The following is a 22861-nucleotide window of genomic DNA, read 5'->3' as shown; positions in this document are numbered from 1 at the left end:
GGTTTAGCACATTTTAGTTTCAGCCTGGAGGTCAGGAGAAGATGAACCAGATGGTGATCAGAGAGTCTAAAAGCTGCACGGGGAACAGAAGCTTAAAGCCAGTTACTGTGTCTGTAGAAGTCGAACTGCTACTAGAGGTCATGAATCAGAGATTTACTCTAAACCTGCTGTTTAGGGTTTTTAAATTGAAGCTGGGGTCGTTACAGCTTTTAGTGAAACTCTCTACGAATTGATTTGGTAATTTGGTGATGATCAAAGATGTCAGTTTAAATTAATATGGGGGGGTATCATATAATAATAATTTTATACATCCCATTCAAGACTTTATATAGTTGTCTGGGGGACTCGTGACCTCAGTCCTTCTAAAATCCTGGTCACAGCCACGTTTGGACTTATTAACCACCACAAACTGGAATGAACAGTATTTTCCGGCAGCCTTGTGTGACCTCTCCAGTCTTCTATGTGGCTGTGAACGCATCAGGAACAGAGGCACACGCTGCGCTTACATCAAAACGTCACCACTCCGCCTCTTTACGTTACGTAGCGTACGTAGATCTAGCGTACGTGCCAGGTTGCGTGGTAATTTACGTACGGTGTGGCTAGTGCCCGCTGTTGGCGTTTATTCTTCCCCTGTCCGTGTGCTTTAGCTCGTGTATAAAAGTCATTCTGGACCCGAGGAGCGTGCCACAGCTTCGGTGTGGTTTGTGGTGAGAGTCAACCCAGTCGGAACTTTGATATCAAGGACCACTAGCTGAGTGCTAACTAAGTTTAGCTTGTTCTGCTCAGCTGCTAACGTAACGCTATCTGTTACCCTCACCAAATACGGATGGTAGGGTACCTAGCCTCTCTTAAATACCGAGCTAACTGTTGTTCTCACTGTGTTGTTACTTGCCTGAGGAGACACTCGACTTGGATAGTAATATAAGTTACAAACCGGTCACCTAACCGCTACGGAAGAGCTCGGTAGACCCGGTGACCTTCCGTGATAGTGAATGGACATTAACTTAATTTGGTCCCAGGACTGACATATGACCCAGTATGTCTACGGACCTATAGAGTTCCCATTCAACACGTGCAACGGGACATGTACTTGAGTTTATGGTGGTGTGTGCATTTATCAGAATGAGTCGTCGCTCTGTGGTGAACTTGGTGCGCCTTGGGACTCGAGCTGTCAGCCTGCTGAAAGGAAGCTCACTTCGCCCCTTCCACACTTCAGTACGCACCGCCTCGTCGCAGCCGAACGCTGGATTCAAACCGGGAAAAGTAGCAGTTGTTACAAAGACGACGCGATATGAGTTCGAACAGCAGCGGTATCTCTACGCAGGACTGTCTGAAGAGGACTTAAAACAACTGGTAAGACTGTCTTTCACTTCCAGACATGCTTGTGACCTCCCGCACTGAACCGACTCTCACCGCTTCAGCTGTCTGTGTCTTGCAGCTCGCTATGAAGGGCTCCAGCTACAGCGGCCTGCTGGAGAGACACACCATCCACACTAACAACGTGGAACACATCGTGAAGAGCCTGCGGTAAGATGTGGCTTTGTCACGGGGAGATGATCACAGCCACACTCCCAAGAAGACGACGAGAAAGCTTTAGTTGTTTGCTCTTAAAATCTGGTTTTATAAATATGTGATTGCAGGAGAGAAGGCATCGAGGTACGAGTCGTGAAGAGAGGAGAATATGATGAAGAAGTAGTGCGATGGGCAGATGCCATTATCTCTGCTGGAGGTAGGAATTTGAACATTTGGGTTTTTTGTATGTCAGCCTCCTCATACAGTGACATTGATTCAGTACAGTATGCAGGAATACATGCCATTCATTCCAGGGAGGTCAAACTGTGCAAATGTAGTCTTTTACGGTTAATATCTATACCGTCTGTTGAATAAGTGAATGCTGAATAAAAGACTCTTCGATGTATAGAATGGGGACTTTAACTTATTCAACCCAGGGGGCAAAAAGTCACATGAACAAAGGCTTCAGACAACACATGCAAATACACAATACAAGTTCTCTAACTGCAGTTTGTTTTGTTAGGTGATGGGACAATGCTACTTGTTGCCAGTAAGGTTTTAAGCAAGGACAAACCAGTTGTCGGCGTTAACACAGATCCTGAGAGGTAAAACACTGAACAGAACTGTTTGAGCAGGGCTTGGATTGTTGAATGTGGAAAGAACAATCCGACCTGATGTACTGTGGCTCTTTGAAGCGCTCGAGAGTCCAACATATAATGTCATTACTCCACGTTGAACACTCCCCTTATATTCAGAGTTCATTACATTTCTCCCTTTCAACTGTAGGTCAGAAGGTCATCTGTGCCTGCCTGTGCGCTACACTCGGGCCTTCCCAGAGGCTCTGGAGAAACTCTGTCGTGGTGAGTTCAGGTGCGTATTTACCCACAAACGATCTCAGCGCTGTTGTACTGTGACTTTCTTCTAGTGAGAATGCTGCCCTGTCACTTAACTTCAACCAGCTTTTCCCAGCTCATTAGTGACAATTTACAAGTGAGTTACTCTGTAAGCTACTTTACTAACAAAAGTATATATTTAATAGTAACATCACGGGTCATACAGGAAATCTCAACAACTTGTGCTCATTGCTCTGTCCTTAGCTTAGAGTTCAAGAGCAGGTTAATCGTGTGTTGTCTGGAAAAAGTCACATGGTTTCTAAAACCCCACTGCTGTGTCTTCAGACTCTGTGGGATAGCTTAAAGCCAGTTACTGTGTCTGTAGAAGTCGAACTGCTACTAGAGGTCATGAATCAGATCTACTGTAGACCTGCTGCTCAGGGTTTATATTGAAGCTGGTGTCCTTACAGCCTTCAGTGGAACTCTCCTGTAAGAACTGATTTGGTGATTTTCTTATCAAAGATATCATTTGAGATTAGTTCCTGGATTAATTTGTGATGTCACGGTCAGGCGTACTCCTAACAGACCTACTGGGACAGTGTTGAGACAGATTCCTATTAATGTTCCTAAAATTAAGTATTTTCACCTTGCAGTTGTGAGGACAACCCTCAATGGGTGTGCATCAAACACGATATTGTGTGATTAATACATTTAGATTGTGTCAGCCTCAAACATGAGAAAATAAAGAGGATAATCTATGATATGATGCCATGTCATTACAATACATTATAGTCACGTAAAGCAACGTTTAAATGGTACATTCCTGTCTTTTGTGGGTAGATGTACTATAGTTTTGTTTCTCTTTCACAACTTACTTATTAATATATTTCTATAAACTTGATTGCCATAAAAGAGATAAGTAGTCATATGTTGTGTATCAAGCAACAGAGACATCAAATGACAAACGTTCTCAACAGATTTGTACCCCTCAGGGTTGAGACTGAAAACAGTTGTAGATGTCTGCGGAGGCTCAGGTGGACCTGAGAAAAATGATTATGTCATTAGAGTTATGAGAGTTTTTCATTATTTATTAAAAATAAATAATTATTGTGTTAAAGTGAGTACAAAACAAGTGGAGACGCCCAAGATATGATACAAAGTAAGACGGGGACACAAAACCAAGGGACAAAAGCAAACGGAGGAGAACACAGTTATCATATTTGAATGGAAGACTGCGTTACTTTGAGTTTTAAAGACACGTACAAGGCAGCAAGAGTCTAATGGGAATCTGCTATTGACTTTCATTGTGGAAAATGTAAGATCCAGCATTTCTGATGCCTGAGCCATACTCGGGACTGCACGCCAGGATATCTGTGTGCTGTTTTGATTTAATCTGTCTTGTAAGGCTAACTTTCCAGATGTGCAATACTAATCACTGGAGTAGCCCTTCAATAAACGTTAGGTTTGTTGTACAAGTGAACGCCCTCTGTGGTGCAGTAAAGGTGCTTTCACATGTGTATCAGCATGTTTTAAACTTGATTGTTCCCTTGAAAGAAATGCCCACTAAACCCACTGGTTTAGTGGGAGCCTAATGGGCTCTGGCCTCCCCTCCTCTCTGCTGTTAGGTGGCTGTGGCGTCAGAGGATCCGTGTGCACTTAGAGGGCACAGGAATCAATCCCATCTCCGTAGACCTGCACGAACAGCAGCTGAGCCTGGAGCAGCACAGCCAAGCTCACCGCATCACCACCATGGACAGCCAGCAGAGTAGGACTCCCTCTGTCTGCTCTCCTGGGTCTCGCTCTCATGAGAGATGAATTGACTTGGAGTTAGATTGTCATTAATGGGCTCATATTGACCTCTAATTAGGAAGCTTTATGTACACTATCGTTCAGAAGTTAATAATCAGCTGTTATATTGATGCTCTTGAAGAAGAGTGAAACGACTCAAACGTCCATCCAGTGGAGTTCCTCAGTGTCGCGTGACAGGAGAATCCTTTAAACTTGATGTTAAATGTGTTTATTATTGAACTGTAAATATTGAGTGAGGAGGTTTAAACTGTTCGTTCATCTGATGTTCCAACAGTGCTAACCCTTCACTAGCCTTCTGTTGCTATGGTGAAGTCTGAAGAAGAGCTTTACTAAAGTTCTAGGCTGCTTTTATTGTGAAACTCTTGACTCTGAAACAGGAAGCTGTTCCTGTTTAAATCTAAGCTTCCAGTTTCTTTGCCCAATGACTGCTGATTTCTCTCTTCAGCTGTTGCTCAGAGGATCTTTGTCTCCTTCAGTTGAGGGCTTTGTTCTCCGTCTACTGCACTCAGTAGCATCTGTTAGTACAGAGACCTTCTCATTCAGACAGTCGTCCTCTCACACAGTCCAGCTTTGTGGCAGCAGGTTATTCACTTTTGAACGGTAATGTATCCGTAAGTTGACGTTTGTATTCTCTCGCAGTTCTTCTACTAATTTGGTGACATTTCTCAGGGACAGGAATGCTACATGACAGCTTCTCCAAGACTAGTCTCCTACCAATCAGAAGCCTGAATGAGATCTTCATCGGAGAGTCTCTGTCCTCCAGGTACCTCCGTCATCCTCACTGATGCTCGTAACTGTTTCTAAACATGTGTGCATGTTGTAACCCTCTTTAATCTCATCTGTGCTCACCAGGATAATCTCTGTCTACCACAGGGTGAAGTTAAACTCCTTCAAACTCCATGTTAACCTCTTGCTCCATAGGGCGTCCTACTATGAGATCTCTGTGGATGACGGCCCGTGGGAAAAGCAGAAGAGTTCAGGACTCAGCATTTGTACAGGAACAGGATCCAAAGCCTGGTAAATACTCAACTTTCAACGTAATGTTAAATGTTTCACTAGTGCTTCATCCTCATCCACTGTTTATTAGAAGTTTGGACATGACTAAGAGACCGTTTCAGCAGATAGTTGCTGGTGTATGATTTATTATCTTCATGAGATGTAACAAGTCAGTAATGTAAATGTAAGTATTTATTTGTTACATTTAGTTTGACAGTCAGTGAAACAATGTTTCAGTGAAGCCTGATATTCCCTACACATAAAGTCTCTTCCTCACCGCTCATTGATTAAACACTGGTCTCTGATCAGTGCTCTGTATCAGCTGATGCCAAAGACCAGGTTTCACTCTCGGGACTGTAGAAGTCCGATTGGATAAATGCGTCGTGCTGGCTTGCCGGAAATGTCTGTTCTCAATATGAGGCCAATTTTATTATTGTACAGTTCTGGAAATTCAGAGGGAAGTCGTGAGTTTGTTGTCTTTCAGTTTAAACGGTGGTCAACAGTAATTGGGTGTCTCCACAAAGAAAAAACGTATTCCCTCACAGAGCCCCCACAACACAACACTCCTCACAGTTCTAGAGGAGGCCTGCATGTGAAGAAGCCTTTAGCTCCGCACGGTGCAGTTCCAGCTCCACAGCATCCTCACTATAAACATTACAGGGGCCTTTAGCGGGATCTAAACATTTCTGTTTTTGTTGTCTTCCTCAAATTGTAAATCTACTAAATGAAACGTAAAGGAATACTTTGCCATTTTGGAAAACATGTTTAATGACTTTCTTGCTGAGCTTGAGATGAGAAGATGGGTGCCACTCTCACAGGCATCGTCTCCTCATTAAAGTCGTCCTTTTAATTCAGCATCCGTCTTTTTAGTACGACTCTTTGAAGGGAGCTGTGGACACTTCAAAGAGCATTAGGTAGGCACTAACCCTTTAATACTGGAATGTGTTGACGCCTCCACAGAAGGCGCGTGAGCTACGAGCACCCTGAAAGGCAACTGGCAAAACGCCATAAAGCAACCTCCACAATGCCTTCTAATGTCTTTGTATGTCCTCAGACCTGTTATTAGAGCTTTGATCAGTGAACTCTTTGTGACCGTCAGCTTTCACGCCGTGATGACATCATTTTGTAGCACGTGCACCTCGCCCAGCCTCACTACAGCTGTCAACACATGTGCACAGTCACAGCTGCACCTGCTCACGAGACCTACAGGGTCCAACAGAAGCATTGGCTGAAATCATAGTGTCTCCCAATATGTGCCGACTTGCCACAGTCCATCCTGAGTTGAATATGTTCTTTCTTTTGGTCAGGTCATACAACATCAACAAACTTGCTGAACAAGCTGTGGAGGAGGTTCTAAAGATCGGTACGTACGGCTGCAGGTTGTGACGTTAAAATCTAAATGAATCCAGATTTGTCTCCCAGCACCAGACTTCTGACCCCGTGTCTTTTTCCAGGAAAGTCTCAAACGGGTCTTGATATCCCGCTCAATCGTGACATCATTGAAATGGGTGATGATAATCCTCCTTCATTTATTTTTGACTGGTACATATTTTGGCGCTTTGTTTTATGTGACGATGGCGTCTGTGTCTGTGCAGTTACTGATGAATACAACGAGTCTCTGGTGTTCAGTCCGGACGACAGACGTTTGTTCTACAGCATCAGGGAGCCCATCGTCAACCGAGTGTTCTCGAGCAGCCGGCAGAGAGGCTTCGCCAGCAGGTCAGTGGCTGTTCCTCGGTCTCACAACAGTAGCCAAATGAAAAGCTGTGGAGGTGTACCGTCTGAGTGTGGGGATGCATCTGTGCTTCAGGGTGTCTGTCCGCTCTCGGTGCTGGGACGCCTGCATGGTGGTTGACGGCGGGACTTCATTCGAGTTCAATGACGGTGCCATCGCTACAATCAGCATGAGTGAGGAGGATCAGCTCCGGACGGTTGTTCTTGAACACTGAGACGAGTTCAGAGCACACGACACTCGACTGGTTTCTCTCAAGTCCACTGTTCAAAGGGAAGTACCCTCTATAGCCTTTAGCCTCCACGAGTGGTGAATATTGTTATAGCAGACAGAAAGGTACCATTGTTACTATTGTTTTATTAAATGTGTGCATTTCTACAAACTATGTATTTTCAAATCACACTTTTTTTCCCTCTATTCTCGGGTTACAACAGGTTATGATGATGATAATCCATTTTGTGTCAAGCATCATGTAATGTCTGTTACTATTGACTGACTTTCACTGCATCAAGATAACAGAACATCTCGGGTATGATATTAGGTATAACATCATTCTGTTCATAGAAAACAATTGTTTACATTTGTATCTATTTCAGATGACGTTTTGTGATGTGCTTTCACATCTGTGGAGCCATCGCTGATGATTTTTAAAGGATAAGAAGGAATTCTTCTTCTTGTCAACAAATCCCAAAGAGTCCGACTCTCTGTGTCACTCAGCCCCAAGTCCAGCGGTCCTCACTGAGGACGTCCCTCTTACAGGACATAAGACGGCTCACAAATCTAAAATGTCATTTAAAGGTTCTCTAGCCAACATTCAGAGCATTAATATCATCAATAACCATCATCTGTGTAAAGATCTAGTGTAGTAATGTCTCCCTCTGTGTGTTGATATCGTTGTTCACATAGCCGGCCCTGTGCATGTTAGTGCACGTGAGCGTGCCCACTGGTTAGCTCATGGCCGCTCTGCTCTCATACAGCGGTTCCAGCTGATGACACCGTCACAGCAGCGTAGACACTGTTGCTGTTAGAACCGTTGGGGTTGGGTGATGACTCATTATTATTTATACACTTTCAATGGAATAGTATCGAGATTAATTCATATTTTGAGATATTGTGATGTACAATTATATCGTCTAATTTGATATTAACAAGCGCACACTTACTCAAATGGCTCTCAAAATCTGATTATTTTGCACTGAAGTATTTAATTAAATATACTCAGTAATTTTCATTTGTCAAGTATTCAGAGTGTATGAAACCATGTGGTTACTTCATATAGCGACTGAATTACCAGAAAACGTGTTTGCTGTGAAATGAGGTTTATCTCGTGATGGATTTCCCTCAATCATAGAAATGCTCTGAATATCGTGTTGAGCACCTTTATTAAAAATCCAACCGTTACTCAGACAGGAGGAAAGGTGTTTGTTGGGGACTATTTTCAGCAGCGGATGAATCCACATGTGTTGCTCTAGTGAGTACTTGAGTCAGCAGGACGGTGTATGTGGGACTGAGTCTAAATAAAGTACAGTGTGTGTGTTGATGGTGATGAAGGAACATGTCACCAGAGCAACAGTGAGGCTCATTGATGTGTTTCTATGGACAGAGGAGTTATCACCACATTTTCTTTGGTGCTTGTTTAAAGGTTTATATGGTGAACTGAAAGAACAGTGTGTTTGTTGACTAAAGATATTTTTGTATCATAGCTCATATTTTGTTCTAGCTGTTTGAACCATTTGGGCTTGGAGAGGAAGGAAGTGCAATAAAACCCCTCCGTGCTCAAAGGAGCATTCTGCTGTTTGGGGCAAGAGTGAGTCTTGCAGTTGTAACCTCACAAGATCAGAAATGACGTTTTGGAAATGCTTCTGAAACGGCAGCGTGTGGTTGCTGCCGACAAGACCAACGTCAGAGTTTAAACTTGAAATGATGTTGAACCCATGAACACTAAATGCTTGAACAATGGTACATGCTGAATTTCTAAAGACACAGTTAGTTGTAATGATTTCAAATGTTGAATATGAATCTAGCAGTTCTCTTGTATACGCTTGTGATTCCACTTGATCAGAGAGACGTTGGTGCACCTTTAGAACACGTGAACCAGGAGGACTAGTTTACAAAAGTGCCAACGGAGGGTTCCTCATCAATGTCATGTGTCAGTATGTTCCGATGAGTTTTGTTTTTTCAGTCTGATAAAGTGGTGTGAAAAAGAAATGCTTGCGTGTGTGTGTGCTTATTTAAACTCATTACTGCCTCTTTTTCATTTACAGTAAATGTATTACTATTGCAACACAAGATCTGCTGTAGTTGGTGAAATAGTTCTGATGTTGACACTGAGCTTTGGTAATTATCCAGAGTACTGAAACAGATTTACTGTTGATTTATATGAAATTTCATTCAGCTCCACTGTATCATGGTGGAGACAGAAGGATCTTTGACGGTGTTTCTCAGTCATCCTAAACAAGCAAGAGTAAGTGTATGTCTCTGAAAAATGTGTACAAACGGCACCACACAAACCTTTCTTTATCTCGCAACAGTCAATCTGTATCTCCATGAGTGTCGGTGACATCAGAAGTGTCATTGTTTACATGCAGATGGGCTAAAGCTTGGCCATGTTGCCTCTGAGGACTGTGGGTAAAAAGCTGCGCCTACTCTGACCGACATCCCCTTCCACAGTGCACCGTTCCACATTACTGTATGTGGGAGATTGATTGCTAGACGGACCATCATTGTTCTGTGAAACTGTCGCTTTCTTTTCTGTATCGTAAAGGAACAAGAGGTAAACCTAGGAAACCCCTTCGGCAGAACTATTTCTTCCTCCACGCAGCCTCACTACTCCTGTTCTCGCTGTCGACTGCTCATTGGCTCCTCCTGTCACTGATCCTAACGTGGCGTTGTGTCGATACTTGTCTCTCAATCACAGTTCAGGCGATGAACCTCTGAGCTGTTTTAGAGAACTGGTTGATCTAATGCCTCACACATTCCCATTATTAGTGAAAGTCCAGATTCACATGAGAGCAATTCATCAGCTCGGGACACATTTATACAAAGAATGTAAGAGAAATGTGTATCAAATGTTTAGGTTAATGACAGGTTATGTGATTACATACAAAATGGATGAAGCATCATTTTGTATGTAATGACATATGAGCAATGAACTGTTGCCTAAATGCATTAGGAGGTAAGACTAGTCATCAGGGAACCAGTATAATACATTTTGATCAACACAATATAATATATTATTCAAAAGAATGAGAAATGCTTTTCATGAGACAGGATGATGTGGAGGTTGAACAAGTAGTTCTGAGATCCTTCAATTCTTTCTCTAGAGGATAGTTAGGATGAAATAGTGTTGCAGTTACAGAGAGCACGATACGTGAATAAACAGCATATCCATTATCCTCTTCAAGCCATAACTACATTCTGAAACGAGGGATGTGTTGTACATTAACATGTTAAAGTTATCTAACTTCACACAACAAAGGATCTCTACATTTATTTTTGTGATTTCAGTTGTGATCTGAGAGATGTACCAAAGCAACTGGCAAGAGCTGTAAAACCTGATGTTTTGTCATTTTAATAATTTCTACTGCAGACACCTGTTCTAGAAATGAATGTAGTCATGACAATGCTGTTAAATATGCCCATAAAAGTTAAATATTGTGATGTTCAACTGCTGGCCACATCAGTCTGTTATTGCTACAGTTGATCTACTCTGGAACACACACAACCTACTACTATCTGTCTATATCTGTGACTGAATACATTTTGACTGAGAAGCGCGGGTGTAAATAATGCAATGATGGCTGAATTCCATTTAGCTCCTGGTATTCATGCTGGCTCACTGTCACACCATCATGGTTTACTGGGACTTCTCATTTCAACAATGTTATTAGTAACACTTGTGCTTTTCCTACTCTGACAAGTCAAAATGTGTGCTGTGAAAAGACCTGTTCTCATTCTGTGTGTGAGTTTTGTCTTGATAAATAAAAATCCTTTAAGATCCAACTACCCAATATTTCACAACAAAAAGCACAGATAAGACAAAAGTTTGTCAAGCAGAACGTTGTCTTTCCTCACCCATTACTGGTCATCTCATGACCCGTCAGATTTACAGTATGTTGTGACCCTGCGGAGGATCCCGACCCGTAGGTTGGAAACCACCATACTGAACTAAAATGCTGCTTACACAGCGATGCCTCAGTATTAACTATCTCATAGAGTCATATACAGGTATAATATATCACAGGAGACATGTTACTGCAGATCCACTCTTTTAAAGGTTCTGAATAGGAGTGACGGAGCATTTTGATTGCCTCTCAACGGCTCTCAACATGGCAATGACTGAGCCGGATGACTAAATGCTAACGGAGCTAACAGCGCTAACAGTGAAATGCTTGTACTTCTTGTATAGTATTTGTGTAATTAATCACAGGAGTTTAGTCTTTTATCAGTTTTGTGTGTATGCATACAAATATAGGTATGTGTGTTCTGTATATATATAGCAGTGGCGGGCCGTGCATGTTATACCTGGGCCTTCTGTGCTGTCCTACTACAGTTGAATTACCTCCTAATAACCTCATTATGACTCATCAATCCAGCAAACCTGCAGCGGATCCACGGATTCCACCACACAAGAGCACGAGCCATTCAAATACTATTCATAAAAACAACACGATAGACAAATGAACAGTAGTAACGTTACTATGTAAAAACACTAACACAGTTTGTGACTTACCGAAACTTAAAGAGTTGAATCCCAGTACATCGTTTCAGTTCCAGTAAGAAGTCCTTCTCGATTCATGGAGCCAGTGATGACAGTCGAGCCTCCTCAGTTGTATTTCACCGGTCGCAGCGGTTCGCAGCGGGGCCAGGATCCCACCTCCGCCGGGGCGCCCGCCGGCCGGCCCAGGCCGCACGTCGGGCCGCGGTTGTGGAGATGTTTCCCTGCGAACGTGTTTGTTGAGTTGTAGATCCACTCGAGTCTCTCCAAAAGTTTTCAAATGCTACGGTTAGCGTAGCATAGCTCCAAACCAGCCATAAAATGTGCAACGCTTCTCCGACGCTGTCAGCAAGAAACACCGTTCATACAAATCCTTTTCCTGCTGAGTCAGGGCTGCCAGCTGTGGCGTTGACTGACCATTTCTTAGGATGTCCAGCTTTTCCTGAAATGTCTTTCTTGAGAAAGGCGTTGTCAGTAACTCCGCCACTAAATCCGTTTCTCCTCCTTATTCAGCTGTTGAGTGTAATTACTTTTTTTGAGGTCAAAAAATAAATAAACTACACCAAGCAAAACCCTAAAAATGTTATAATTTCTTCCATATCTTTCAATTTGAACTCTTACTCCTCCAACTAAGCTCTGCTGGCAAGTTAAGTTTCGTTTTAATAGTCACGTGTTCGCCCACTGACCAATCACAGCACACACTGCACCTCACTGCAGCCTGAGCTGTGTGTTAATGCTGATGTGCTTGCAGGCCAGCTAGCCGCTCTGGCACGTCAAAGAATACGCCCAACATGTTAAACTAAAGATCTGATTGGTTGAAGACTATGACAATCAACAATATCGTCCCCATTCACTTAAACTGCACATGGATTCACTGGTGAGTCTGCAGGCCTCGGGCCTCTCTTCTACCTAGAGACACAGAGGTGAAATCTGATTGGATAAAAGCTCTACTTAAAACAAGCTGCACTGGAAGCAGAGCAACTGAGGAACACAGAAAATAAGATAATGGGAAAAATATTTTTATAAATTATAATACACCTGTGTGTATTTAAGAAAAATTATTAAATGATAAAATAGCTCTACAGTGGTAGAGAAGGGTTGTGAGAAATTGTTGGGGAAAATCTAAATGACTAATTCTAAGGTGTGCTTTAAAAGCTTGGTGTCCTTATGTGTCCTTGTTGTGTGAACTGCCTCACCACAGTTGTTTAGTCTATGCGAAAGAACACTCAGCAGCATGTCCTGGATTGAAATGATAATAAGGACTGTGGGAGCGTTAAGATGGGTACAGAGCTATGTTATGAGAACATAGCCTCCTGACTACTACATGGCGTGGACGCCATTTTGTGTGTGTGTTATGCTTTCGTGACGTATTGCCTGTGACACTGTATTGTTTACTTGGTATAAATATCCGAGGCTCAGAGTCAGACCTCTGAGCAGCCTTGATCCATGTATACTGTATGTGAATCAACTCTGTCTCCTTCTTGCAAGAATAAATGGCCAATTGATTAGTGATTTTCCATCGGTCTTGCGTGAATTTTTCTAACAGAAATAATCCAAAGAAAAGCTGTAAAAGCTGATTTGAAATTTGAGTGAAGCAATCCTTTCATTTCCACTGCAGACACCTGTCCTAGAAAGGAACGTACTCCTAATCATGCATGATGCTACTAAATATGCCCATAAAGGTTAAAGCAGGGTCGTCCTACAATCGGAGGCGGTTAGATTCCCAGCTCCACTAGTCCATGTGTCCTTGGGCAAGTCATCCGTGTATGAATGGGTGAATGACGACATGTACTTTGAGTGGTCGGAAGACTAGAAAAGAGAAATACAAGTACAGTCCATTTAGCAATTATTTTACTTTAAATTTGTATAAAAACAAAATATTTAAAATCTAGTTAATTCGTTGCCCCACAAATTAATTTAATGAATTGATTCATACAAATTGTAAATAAAAACCATGTTGTAGCTTTCCTTCGGACTACGGAGGAAAAACGCTCGCTGCCGTGGCTGAGTGCCGGTTAGCATCTTAGCTAGGCTAACACCCACTGTTACCATTATTAGTCACTTTTCTTACTGCTTTTATTATCATTAATCTATTATATCCACTGCTGCCATTAGTAGTCATTGCTCTATTCTGCTATTATCACATGAATCATTGATGTCATAAGCATTGAACGTGTTGGAACTCTGTAATGTTGTTCAGTACACATGACGTCTATCACTTCATCCTGATAGAGGATCCTCCTCTGTTGCTCTCTGAGGTCTCTTCCTCTGTTCTCCTGTTAAAGGGTTTTTGGAGAGTTTCCTCCTGTTCTGATGTGAGGGTCCCGGGACAGAGGATGTCGTGTGTGTGTGTGTGGTCCTGCTGCAAGGCATAGTGCTGGGTATGCACTTTGGCACATGTCCTGCAGAGAGGACACCGTCCTGTTTACCCATGAGAACAAGCTCAGACACAGAGCAGTTTGGGTATTCAGTGGTTTACTTCTTAAGACTCAGTTCACAAGTTACAGTGCATCTTTCATTTGAATGATATATTTATACAGCATATCCATGGTGATATAGAGCACATGTACAGTGACAATGATCTCATCATAAAAGCCTGCATACAGAACACATGTACAGTCTGTCCAACAGAGCTATGGATCCAGATACATCATTTTATACTCTAAAATCATCTGTTCACTCATTATTACAGCTGAGAAGACATTTGTTTTCAGTATTATTCAAATGGCCCAAATATTCATTGACATCTTACATCTGCTAATTGAGTCTTTTATACCATGTTTCCCTTACAAAGTATTTTAAATTAACACATTATTAGAACCTAAAACAGATTCAAAAATCCATTAAAATGTTAAACACATTCCAACAAGAAGCGGACAAAACATCCAAATCCGAGCTCCCTATATGAAGTATTCCATTTCTCTACAAGCGTGCATGTTCAGTACTGAAGGGCCCAGTATGTGACCTTCAGTACCCTTAATGCCAGCCAACACTAAAAACATCTCCCGTAGCAGCAACAAACCGTGAAACACGGCTCCATTAGCGCGCGCTGGACTGGACTCCCTGCGTGTGCTCGTTGGAACACTGCAGGATCCAACACTCTGCAGCAGGAACTAACTCGGCTTAAAACAAGACGCAGGTGTGGTGGTTACAGTTTGAACCTCAGTCGGCACTTCCTGTTCCACATGAAGTAGCCGATGGGTCTGGAGGCGGGCGTGGGCCGGGCGATGCTGGAGAACGGCCTGGAGTTGATGCTGACGCGAGGCATCTCCTTCTTCAGAGAGGACAGGTGGCTGCCGTTTACGATGCCGAACACGTCCAGCAGGCTCAGCATGGGGAACGTCTTATCCAAGTCTCTGGAAAAATACCCGTCCGGTCAGGTTTAGTCACTCAACAGAAACAGGAGCAGGAACAGCGGCGGGGGAACTCACGTGAGAGCAGCGAGGTGGATGTGATAGCAGCGGCTCAGGGAGAGATGCAGCAGACCCTTCAGCTGTTTGAGGACAGGGAAGCTGTCTGCCATCAGCAGAGTGCTGTCACTGTAACAGAGACATAGCGCTACATCAGCTGGATTCTGAGCCGTGTGTGAAGTCCATGAGTTTAGCAGCTCATGAGATTTCAAACGGTGCTCTGCCTCAGACAACTAAAAACAGACTTGACTATAAAGAACACAAAATATGTAAAGGCATGTGGTGAAACTGTGACACTAGCTGACATCAAACAATGTACATTAGTGAAGGCATGACATCACAGAGCTCATCATCAGCGGCCATGAAGCAGTGCCACAACAGTCAGAATAAAGGACGGTCAGCCAGTATTTAGCCGGTGCTTGAGGCTCCAAGTCATTATTATCAAACTCTCTGAACCATGACCAACACGCTGGAAACCATTGCTCCCAGTCAGTCCAATCACAAACCGGAGCCGTCCAAACAAGCTAGCAAGCACTTCAACTGTAGCGACTGAACCCAACATGCTGACCACTTCACCAGGACGCAACCGTTTAAAACCAGCGTTTCCATAACCACACACACACTGGTCCACCACTTTGGTCTAGGCTGAAACATGCCATGAAATGCTGTACATTTATGGTTCCCAGTGGATGAATCCTACTACGTATTGCAGTATTGCAGCGTCACTATGACACAGGATATAGCCTAAAATGTCTCAACAACTACTACATTCAACACACACACACACACACACACACACTTGAAACGGGTGATAGAGCGGTACAGCTAACAGGTAGAACATGACAAGCTTACCTTAAGTCTATTGTTTGAATATGGGGGCATCTCGTCACCAGCACCTTCACATCTGTATGAAAACATTGAAAGTTTATACGGCGTTAAAAGTGCTCAATATGAAGGAGTGTACTCCTGGTCTGGTTCAAGGTGTCACTTTCACCACTTGTTGGAGATGCTCAACACCAGAACAGCCGTCATTATTTATGACAGTCACCGACGGCTGAAGCGGCTCCAAGTGTACCGCTGATGAGCAGCCCATTGTGCTGCAGCTGGTTTCTTTACAGGGCTTGTATAAAGAAACAAAGTAGTCCATGAATATGAGATTACAGATAATTGGTGGTTGGTTTATGAGGTTTAGCCGGTTACACTCTTGTCTTCTTGCTTCTTCACAGTACATGTTGTTTGTACGCCCTCTGGTGTTTCAGAGAAGACTGTAATGAACAGCACAGAGAGCTGTTCGTGTTGGGAGCTCTCACGCTGCCATGCTCGAGTAGGAACAACACTAAAGTCCCAGTTGGCTTCAACTTAAAAGTGCTGTCTCTCAATCTACAACTGACTTGAGCCGTCCATGAGCTAGTTCATTTGCACACTGAAGCTCCACATAACGTATGCAGCTGCCAAGAGAACAACTGAGGCACCCAGCTTCTTTTTTCTGACTTTCATTTGTGGCCCCTCGAAACGCTTCTAATTGAGCATCTGAACTTCTGAGAAAGGTGCGACGCCACATGGACACTCAGCCTCAGGCCTAACCAGCCTGGGAATGAACAAAGACAGCCGTACTGATTAGTTATCTGAGCTACTCCCTGAGCCATTACGTGCTGTCTTTTTATGCAAGAAGTGAACTACCGATGGATCGCAAGAAAAAGAAATATCTGCTCTCTGAGACGATTGAATTGAGATCGAGCAGTGCAACAGGCCGTGGCCTGTCCTTCAGCTGGTCACGTATTGTATCCATCTATGCGTTTAGGCTTTTGTACTGTAATGCATCATTAACTGAGCAATATGGTTTGAAACAGGTATGAATGTAGCAGGCTGGACCAGACCAGAGAGGCAGAGACACCAGTCCTCAGTCATGTTCCACATTATTTAACTGATCATTTAAATAGCTGGATTATTGGCCAAAAATATACCCGCCACCAATTTCTAAAGCCACACACAAGGTTATGAGACCGAAGATCTCACGACAAACCTGGTGGATATCGATGAAGACAGTGATGTAGTGAGACATGTAGTGTGCAGAGTGTTGCCATTATGAACACAAAGTAGATAGGAGCGGGTTGCCATGAAGTCAAACCGTATGAATGCGTTAGAAAACCAACACCTGAGAGAGCAGAGGATGAACACAAGACCCTGGACACACTCATGGACATGTAATGAACTGGTTTAGCACCAGCACTCCCACCTACCGTCTAGCGTGAGGTTCTCTCTGTAGCCGCTGAGGTTGAGGTGAGTAACACTAGAGCTCACACTCTCAACAACACTCTTCACATGCTCATTGCTGAAGTCACACCATGCGATGTTCAACTGCTCCATGCTGCAGAGGAAGACACAAAAAGCACAGCGCATTAGTAAATGGCAGAGCTGGAGGATGAATGAAAGCGGCTGCTGTTATTTGGAGAACAGGACTTTGACACATGACAGACTGACCTGGTGCAGGACTCGAGCATGTCAGCCAGAGGCGGAGCGGAGAAGCCCGAGCAGCCGCTCAGGTTGAGCTGCAGCAGGTTTGGATTCTTAGACAGAGAGCTGAGGGAGAGACAGGACAAAAAGATTATAGATATGAATATATATCACGAGAGAAGACTCACTAAAACAATAGTAACTCCAAATAATGACGACATTCACATGTAGCTGCTATTTACGCTGCCATTTGTACACCTGATAAACGCAGTGCCTTCAAAGCTCCTGCACGCTTCAATGAGCGAGGTCTTTGAAGCGCTGCTTGAGTTTGTCCGCTCTCTGCAGGAGCACCCTGAACGAGTCCAAAAAAACTGCACCAACCGCAGTTACCAAGACCTGAAGCCAAGTAGTGCAGCACCAACTTTAAACTGTACCGTTAACTATTAAGTAGTGTACACTTTGTGGTTTGTGTAAACGTTAGCAATCACTCGGTGGTTACCTAGCAACAATACAAATTAAAAAAAAAAAAAAGTAGCAAACTGCAATCATTGTAATTATTTTCCAGCAGAAAATACTAAACTCGGCTGGGCCCAGCTCATCAGTGTCATTTATAGATCACAGTAAATGAAATGGATTAGAACCTAAATATGTATTCATCATGTTTTAATGTAAACTGTAGACTCATAGAAACGTTACGTATGCTTGTTGACCGCGATCGAATCAGCAACACGTGTCACACCTCTGATGAAGTGCAACACGGTGGAGCTGGAGCTGAAAGCGTACCCGATGATGGCGTCTGAGAGCTGCAGGCCCTCCAGGCTCAGATACTCCAGCTGCCTGCAGTGACAGATGAAGCTCTCCAGAGACGAGGTGGGGATGATGGAGCTGGACAGATCCATCACAACTAGCTGCAGAGGGCTGCACAACGGAAAAGACAACAATACTATCAAGTTTGCAATCTTTTTCACTAAAGATGTGCCAGTCTCATCTTTTAGAGGGCTGTGAAAGGTTCCATCTGAGCAGACAAAGTGTTCCATGTAACAGCAGCCTCCAGTGGTTCACATCGTTTTAAAATAGTTAATACTTCCCTTCCCGCTGTCTCCTAGCCCATCGATTCAAACTGAGGATGTAAATCTTTAAAAAACAAACTACTACATACATACCCATTTTTTAAATAAATGGCTCAATAATTTCCCAATATAGTTGGTCACTGTCGCTTTTATCAGACAGGAGGAAAGAGAGTTTGTTGGGGACTATTTTCAGCAGCGGATGAATCCACTGTAGTGAGTATTTGAGTCAGCAGGACGGTGTATGTGAGACTGAGTCTAAATAAAGTACAGTGTGTGTGTTGATGGTGATGAAGGAACATGTCACCAGAGCAACAGCGAGGCTCATTGATGTGTTTCTATGGAGCTCTATGGACCGAGGAAGAAGAGACATCCACACACTCTGCTCGTTAGCAGATACACTCCCTGTTGGTTTGGGTCTGCTCATTAGATTTATGAACAATAAAAAAAATATTTAGAATATCACTGAAGTTATTCTTTCAACAAGAAACTGAACCTGGAAGACATGAACCCTTTAGCAGCCCCTGCTGCTGGACTCACCCTGTGCCTGTGAAGTGCAGCTCTTCCACGAAGGAGCGAGGGCAGCGCAGCATGCGGACTCCGGTCTTCAGCACCTGCTGAAGAGCTGGACCCATGTGGGTCAACCCCTCCAGATCCACGCTGTGCCACAGAGACTCATCCAACCTGGAACAGACAGTTAATAGCTTATTGTTTAACACCAATATGTGGCGTTCATGGACATCAGGAAAACCTACAGTCAAAAGGTGGAAACTATCTACCTGGATGGGAAAGTATTACACTGTGTTGTCACAATCAGTGGCAGATTAAAACTACACCGTGTCATGCATCCAGATGAATCCACATTGCTATCTGACTGTGGTTTTACCAGTCACATCTGTGTGGGGTCATGTTGTGGGATTGTTTTCTCTGGATCAGGAATATTTTAGGTTCTTAGGACCCAAATGACTAACATTACCCGTTAGTGACGAGTTCCTTAACCAACCGACGACCAGAAAAGAATCAATACGAATGTATATTAAGGGTCTGAGCTCTGCACTAGTCAATCATTTGGGGGACTGCAACCGCATGACGGACAGAAGTGACACGGTCAAACTGTGTACATACTTAACAAGAATGGAAGCAGTTAATCAGGACAGAAGCTGGGTAGGAAAACATTTGACTCCGGTGAAAATCCTTAGTGCAAACTGGTGATTAGAGACTCACGCTAAGCGACGCCAGCGCTGGCAAACTGTTGACATCCGAAGAAGGTCCTGCAGAGGAATGTAGAAGAGGATCCTGAGAAGCAGCTCGTCAGGCAGATGGTCCCATGCAATGTCTGCTGGGAAATTTAAAGGAATAAGATCACAGTAGGAATTCATCAGGGCTACAGAGTAAACACTGCAGAGCTCCTCAAAGGGGTCACAAAGAGCTCTCCTACATGATGTGGATTCTCTCTTCCTCCTTGATCTCCTGGCAAGGACAAACTGGTTGCCATCATTCTCTTTGCCCATGCTGGTGAGCCGCTGGTGCTTGTGGAGTGGTGACCACTGCTGGATGAGCTCTGTCGGGGTGCATTCCATGTCCAGGCCCTCACTGAGGCCGCCTTTAGACCTGCGTTTGTGGGTCTTCTTGGCCTGAGACAACATGGAGCCCTGGAGGCAGGGCAGATCCTGCAGCGGCATGCTGGGTGGAAGGAGAAACTAACACTTCATCAAAAATGTTACACCAAACGAGACAACAATGGAAAGCTGTCATTTTACTGCGACATCTCAGAGACTCGAGTTCACGCTAGCTTTCCCTCCAGAGAACCACCTCTCTGTGCCCGCCATATTGATGCTGCTGCCGGCGGTGTGACCGCGCAAATTCTAAATGCAAACGAAAACGCAAATGTGTGGTCACTTCTATTTCAAGCGATGCATCCAGTCCCACTTTAATTCTCATATTGCGTTACACTTCATTAAAACAGGAGGAATAAGTAGACCTGGGCGGAGGCCTGGCTCACAGGAAAGCGCGGCATTGACTAACCGCTATTATTAGCTTCAGTTTTAAACTAAAGCTGGCCACAGTGGAGACTCACACACACTATGCACACACGACTAACGTTACAGACTCACAGTGGTTAGAGACATAAGCGGTATTTCTTGAAATGGAGCACAATGTGAGCAGCTAGTAGTGTCGGCTCGTTTTCATATGGACGGCACGCTGAAGAGTGAAGAACCGAGTGTTGGAGAAAGCTCGAGGGTATCGTGCAAATGTTTTACATGAACAAAGAGTATAAACGCGTCGTAGCCGTACCTGTGTTCTGGCATCTCCTCCGGTTCAAACCTCTCCGGTAATGTGTTCGTTAAGTTAGAGCGCTGCTTCCACCGCTGCCTCCAACCGAGACTCTTTAAACTCACCGCCGAGAGCCGCAAGGCGCCCCGTAGTACCACGTCACCGACGTGTCTGCGCCGTACGTCTTACGTCACACGTTGCACTGATCGGGCCATGTGGCGTTCCACTTTTTCCATAATTACGCCGAGTAGAGCGTTTGCATTTGTGACTTCCAAATGAGGTTAATGGAAAAAAACATGAATTGAATGGCCAAAATACAGTATGTCAGTAGATCCTCACTCCACCTCTCCTCTGCCTTTTCTGTTTCAGAGCTTATGAACAACGTTGTCACACTGCTGTGCACCATAATATAAATCTGACAATTCCGTTTGTTCCATGGAGCAAAGTGGATGTCTGCCACCATCTCTGGTCTCCCTGAGGATCAGAGGCTTCAGCGGGCCTCGTAGCCACATGCTTCATGTAAGTCAGGATTCCACTGCTTTTTGTTTTATCCACACACCAACTTTTCCACCTCATTCAAGCATAAAACATTCGTGTTATATTTCAACTTTTCTTCTGAATGTTCAGTGTTTCCACTGTCACCAGCAGAGCTGCGGTGTGGGTGCTACTTTATCTCCAGCTGGATTTTAGTGGGCCAGTCGGACTCTGAAGTCCCCCTTGTAGAGGTTAACAAACGTAACAGCAGCTTCACATGTAACTATTCAGTAACACATTGCCTTCCAGAGAACTTCTTTGTCAATAAATTCCTATACAGATACAACTATTGTGATCTTCAGTGTCTACTCGTGGATCTACGGGAGCATGAGTGCTGCCTGTCAAGACTCCCTCTACCACCACTGATACAGATGCTGATGCCCTGTGCAGATGTTGGGCTTCTGCAGTGAAGGGTAGTAAACAGGTCCTTCCCCTAAAGTTGATGGTCTACATTTCAGAAAGACTTTTATAGTTGATGGTAGATAAACTGTACTTGTATCTCTTTTCTAGTCTTCCAACCACTCAAAGCTCTTTAACACTACATGTCATCATTCACCCACTGATGACAGGGGCTACCATGCAAGGTGCTACCTGCCCATCAGGACTAACTAACATTCATACATCGTAGCAATTTGGGGTTGAGTGCCTTGCCCAAGGACACATCAACATGGACTAGCGGAGCCAGGGCTCGACCGCTGATCCTCTGATTGAAGGACGACCCGCTCTACCACTGAGCCACAACCGCTCATTGATCACAATGACTAGACAAGAATTGTGTCTTTAATCATAAAACATTATATTACAGGGTTCCCACGCTTGCCTTGAAAAAAAATTCCATGCTACCTCCTGATTTTCCAGGTACCATATTAAGTGATGATCTATAGGCCCCTGAAGCTTTCCGCCCCCATCCGCACCCCCCTCCCCTCACACACACAACCCCCTAGGACACCTAGTGTGGTAGACCCAGGTTTACCACACAGTTAAAACACAGCTACTTACATTTGAGGATAAACTTGCATAAGAAGTTTCACTGTAGATGTCAAGGCTCCCGTGTTGGCTGGGAAATGCATGTATTTGACCCTTCTATTGAGATCGCGAGTAACGTTTCTCGGTTATTATTCCCGAAGTCCACCAATCCGAAACTATACTTTTAAAGTCCATATCACCAGGTTGCCTGCATCAAATTCCAACATCCAATATACCAGATAGGATGCCAAGAGCATGCTCTACAACATGGGATCATCCATTTCTATCTACAGTAAAAGCTGTTCACATGTAAAGGGTTTTTATAAACTCATCTTAATTCTGTGCTCAATAGTTTCATTTTATTACTATTTTACACATCATCCAATAAAATTTTCCAGGACAACTGTTTCAATTTCCATGTAAGTGTTCACTTTTGCTCAGTTTCCATGACTTTTCCAAACCTGGAAAATGAAAAAATAAATTCCATGTTTTCCATGGTTTCCAGGTACCGTGGGAACCCTGTATTAGGTTCACAAAGGAGAGAACAGGAAATAATG

At 43.8% G+C, this 22861-nt stretch overlaps 2 protein-coding genes across 6 annotated transcripts; one reads left to right on the top strand and one right to left on the bottom strand.

Moving 5' to 3' along the window:
• Positions 1 to 584: 584 nt before the first annotated feature.
• nadk2 (NAD kinase 2, mitochondrial) lies at positions 585 to 9073 on the top strand. 4 transcript variants are annotated; one of them, XM_079179150.1, is made up of 12 exons: positions 585 to 1353; positions 1439 to 1527; positions 1641 to 1729; positions 2036 to 2117; positions 2299 to 2382; positions 3971 to 4110; positions 4824 to 4917; positions 5076 to 5171; positions 6458 to 6513; positions 6605 to 6658; positions 6746 to 6869; positions 6961 to 9073. In XM_079179150.1, exons 1-12 carry the CDS (start codon positions 1099 to 1101, stop codon positions 7097 to 7099), a joined length of 1302 nt encoding a protein of 433 aa, XP_079035276.1. In that variant the 5' UTR covers positions 585 to 1098; the 3' UTR covers positions 7100 to 9073. The 4 variants fall into 4 exon arrangements, with proteins under 4 accessions (XP_079035276.1, XP_079035275.1, XP_079035274.1 ...); XM_079179149.1 differs by having other exon boundaries at positions 5028 to 5171; XM_079179148.1 differs by having other exon boundaries at positions 5007 to 5171.
• Positions 9074 to 14075: 5002 nt separating this feature from the next.
• skp2 (S-phase kinase-associated protein 2, E3 ubiquitin protein ligase) lies at positions 14076 to 20909 on the bottom strand. 2 transcript variants are annotated; one of them, XM_079179187.1, is made up of 10 exons: positions 20826 to 20909; positions 19969 to 20213; positions 19755 to 19869; positions 19071 to 19214; positions 18247 to 18381; positions 17491 to 17589; positions 17250 to 17377; positions 15862 to 15913; positions 15031 to 15138; positions 14076 to 14955 (listed from the first exon to the last, which is right to left on the bottom strand). In XM_079179187.1, the coding sequence occupies exons 1-10, from the start codon at positions 20837 to 20839 to the stop codon at positions 14748 to 14750; spliced, it is 1248 nt and encodes a 415-aa protein (XP_079035313.1). In that variant the 5' UTR covers positions 20840 to 20909; the 3' UTR covers positions 14076 to 14747. The 2 variants fall into 2 exon arrangements, with proteins under 2 accessions (XP_079035313.1, XP_079035314.1); XM_079179188.1 differs by having other exon boundaries at positions 19755 to 19866.
• Between the last annotated feature and the right edge of the window lie 1952 nt (positions 20910 to 22861).

The sequence above is a fragment of the Pholis gunnellus genome (genome assembly GCF_910591455.1).
Source record: "Pholis gunnellus genome assembly, chromosome: 18".
Lineage (NCBI taxonomy): Eukaryota > Metazoa > Chordata > Actinopteri > Perciformes > Pholidae > Pholis > Pholis gunnellus.
This window is presented reverse-complemented; position numbering and strand designations above follow the sequence as displayed.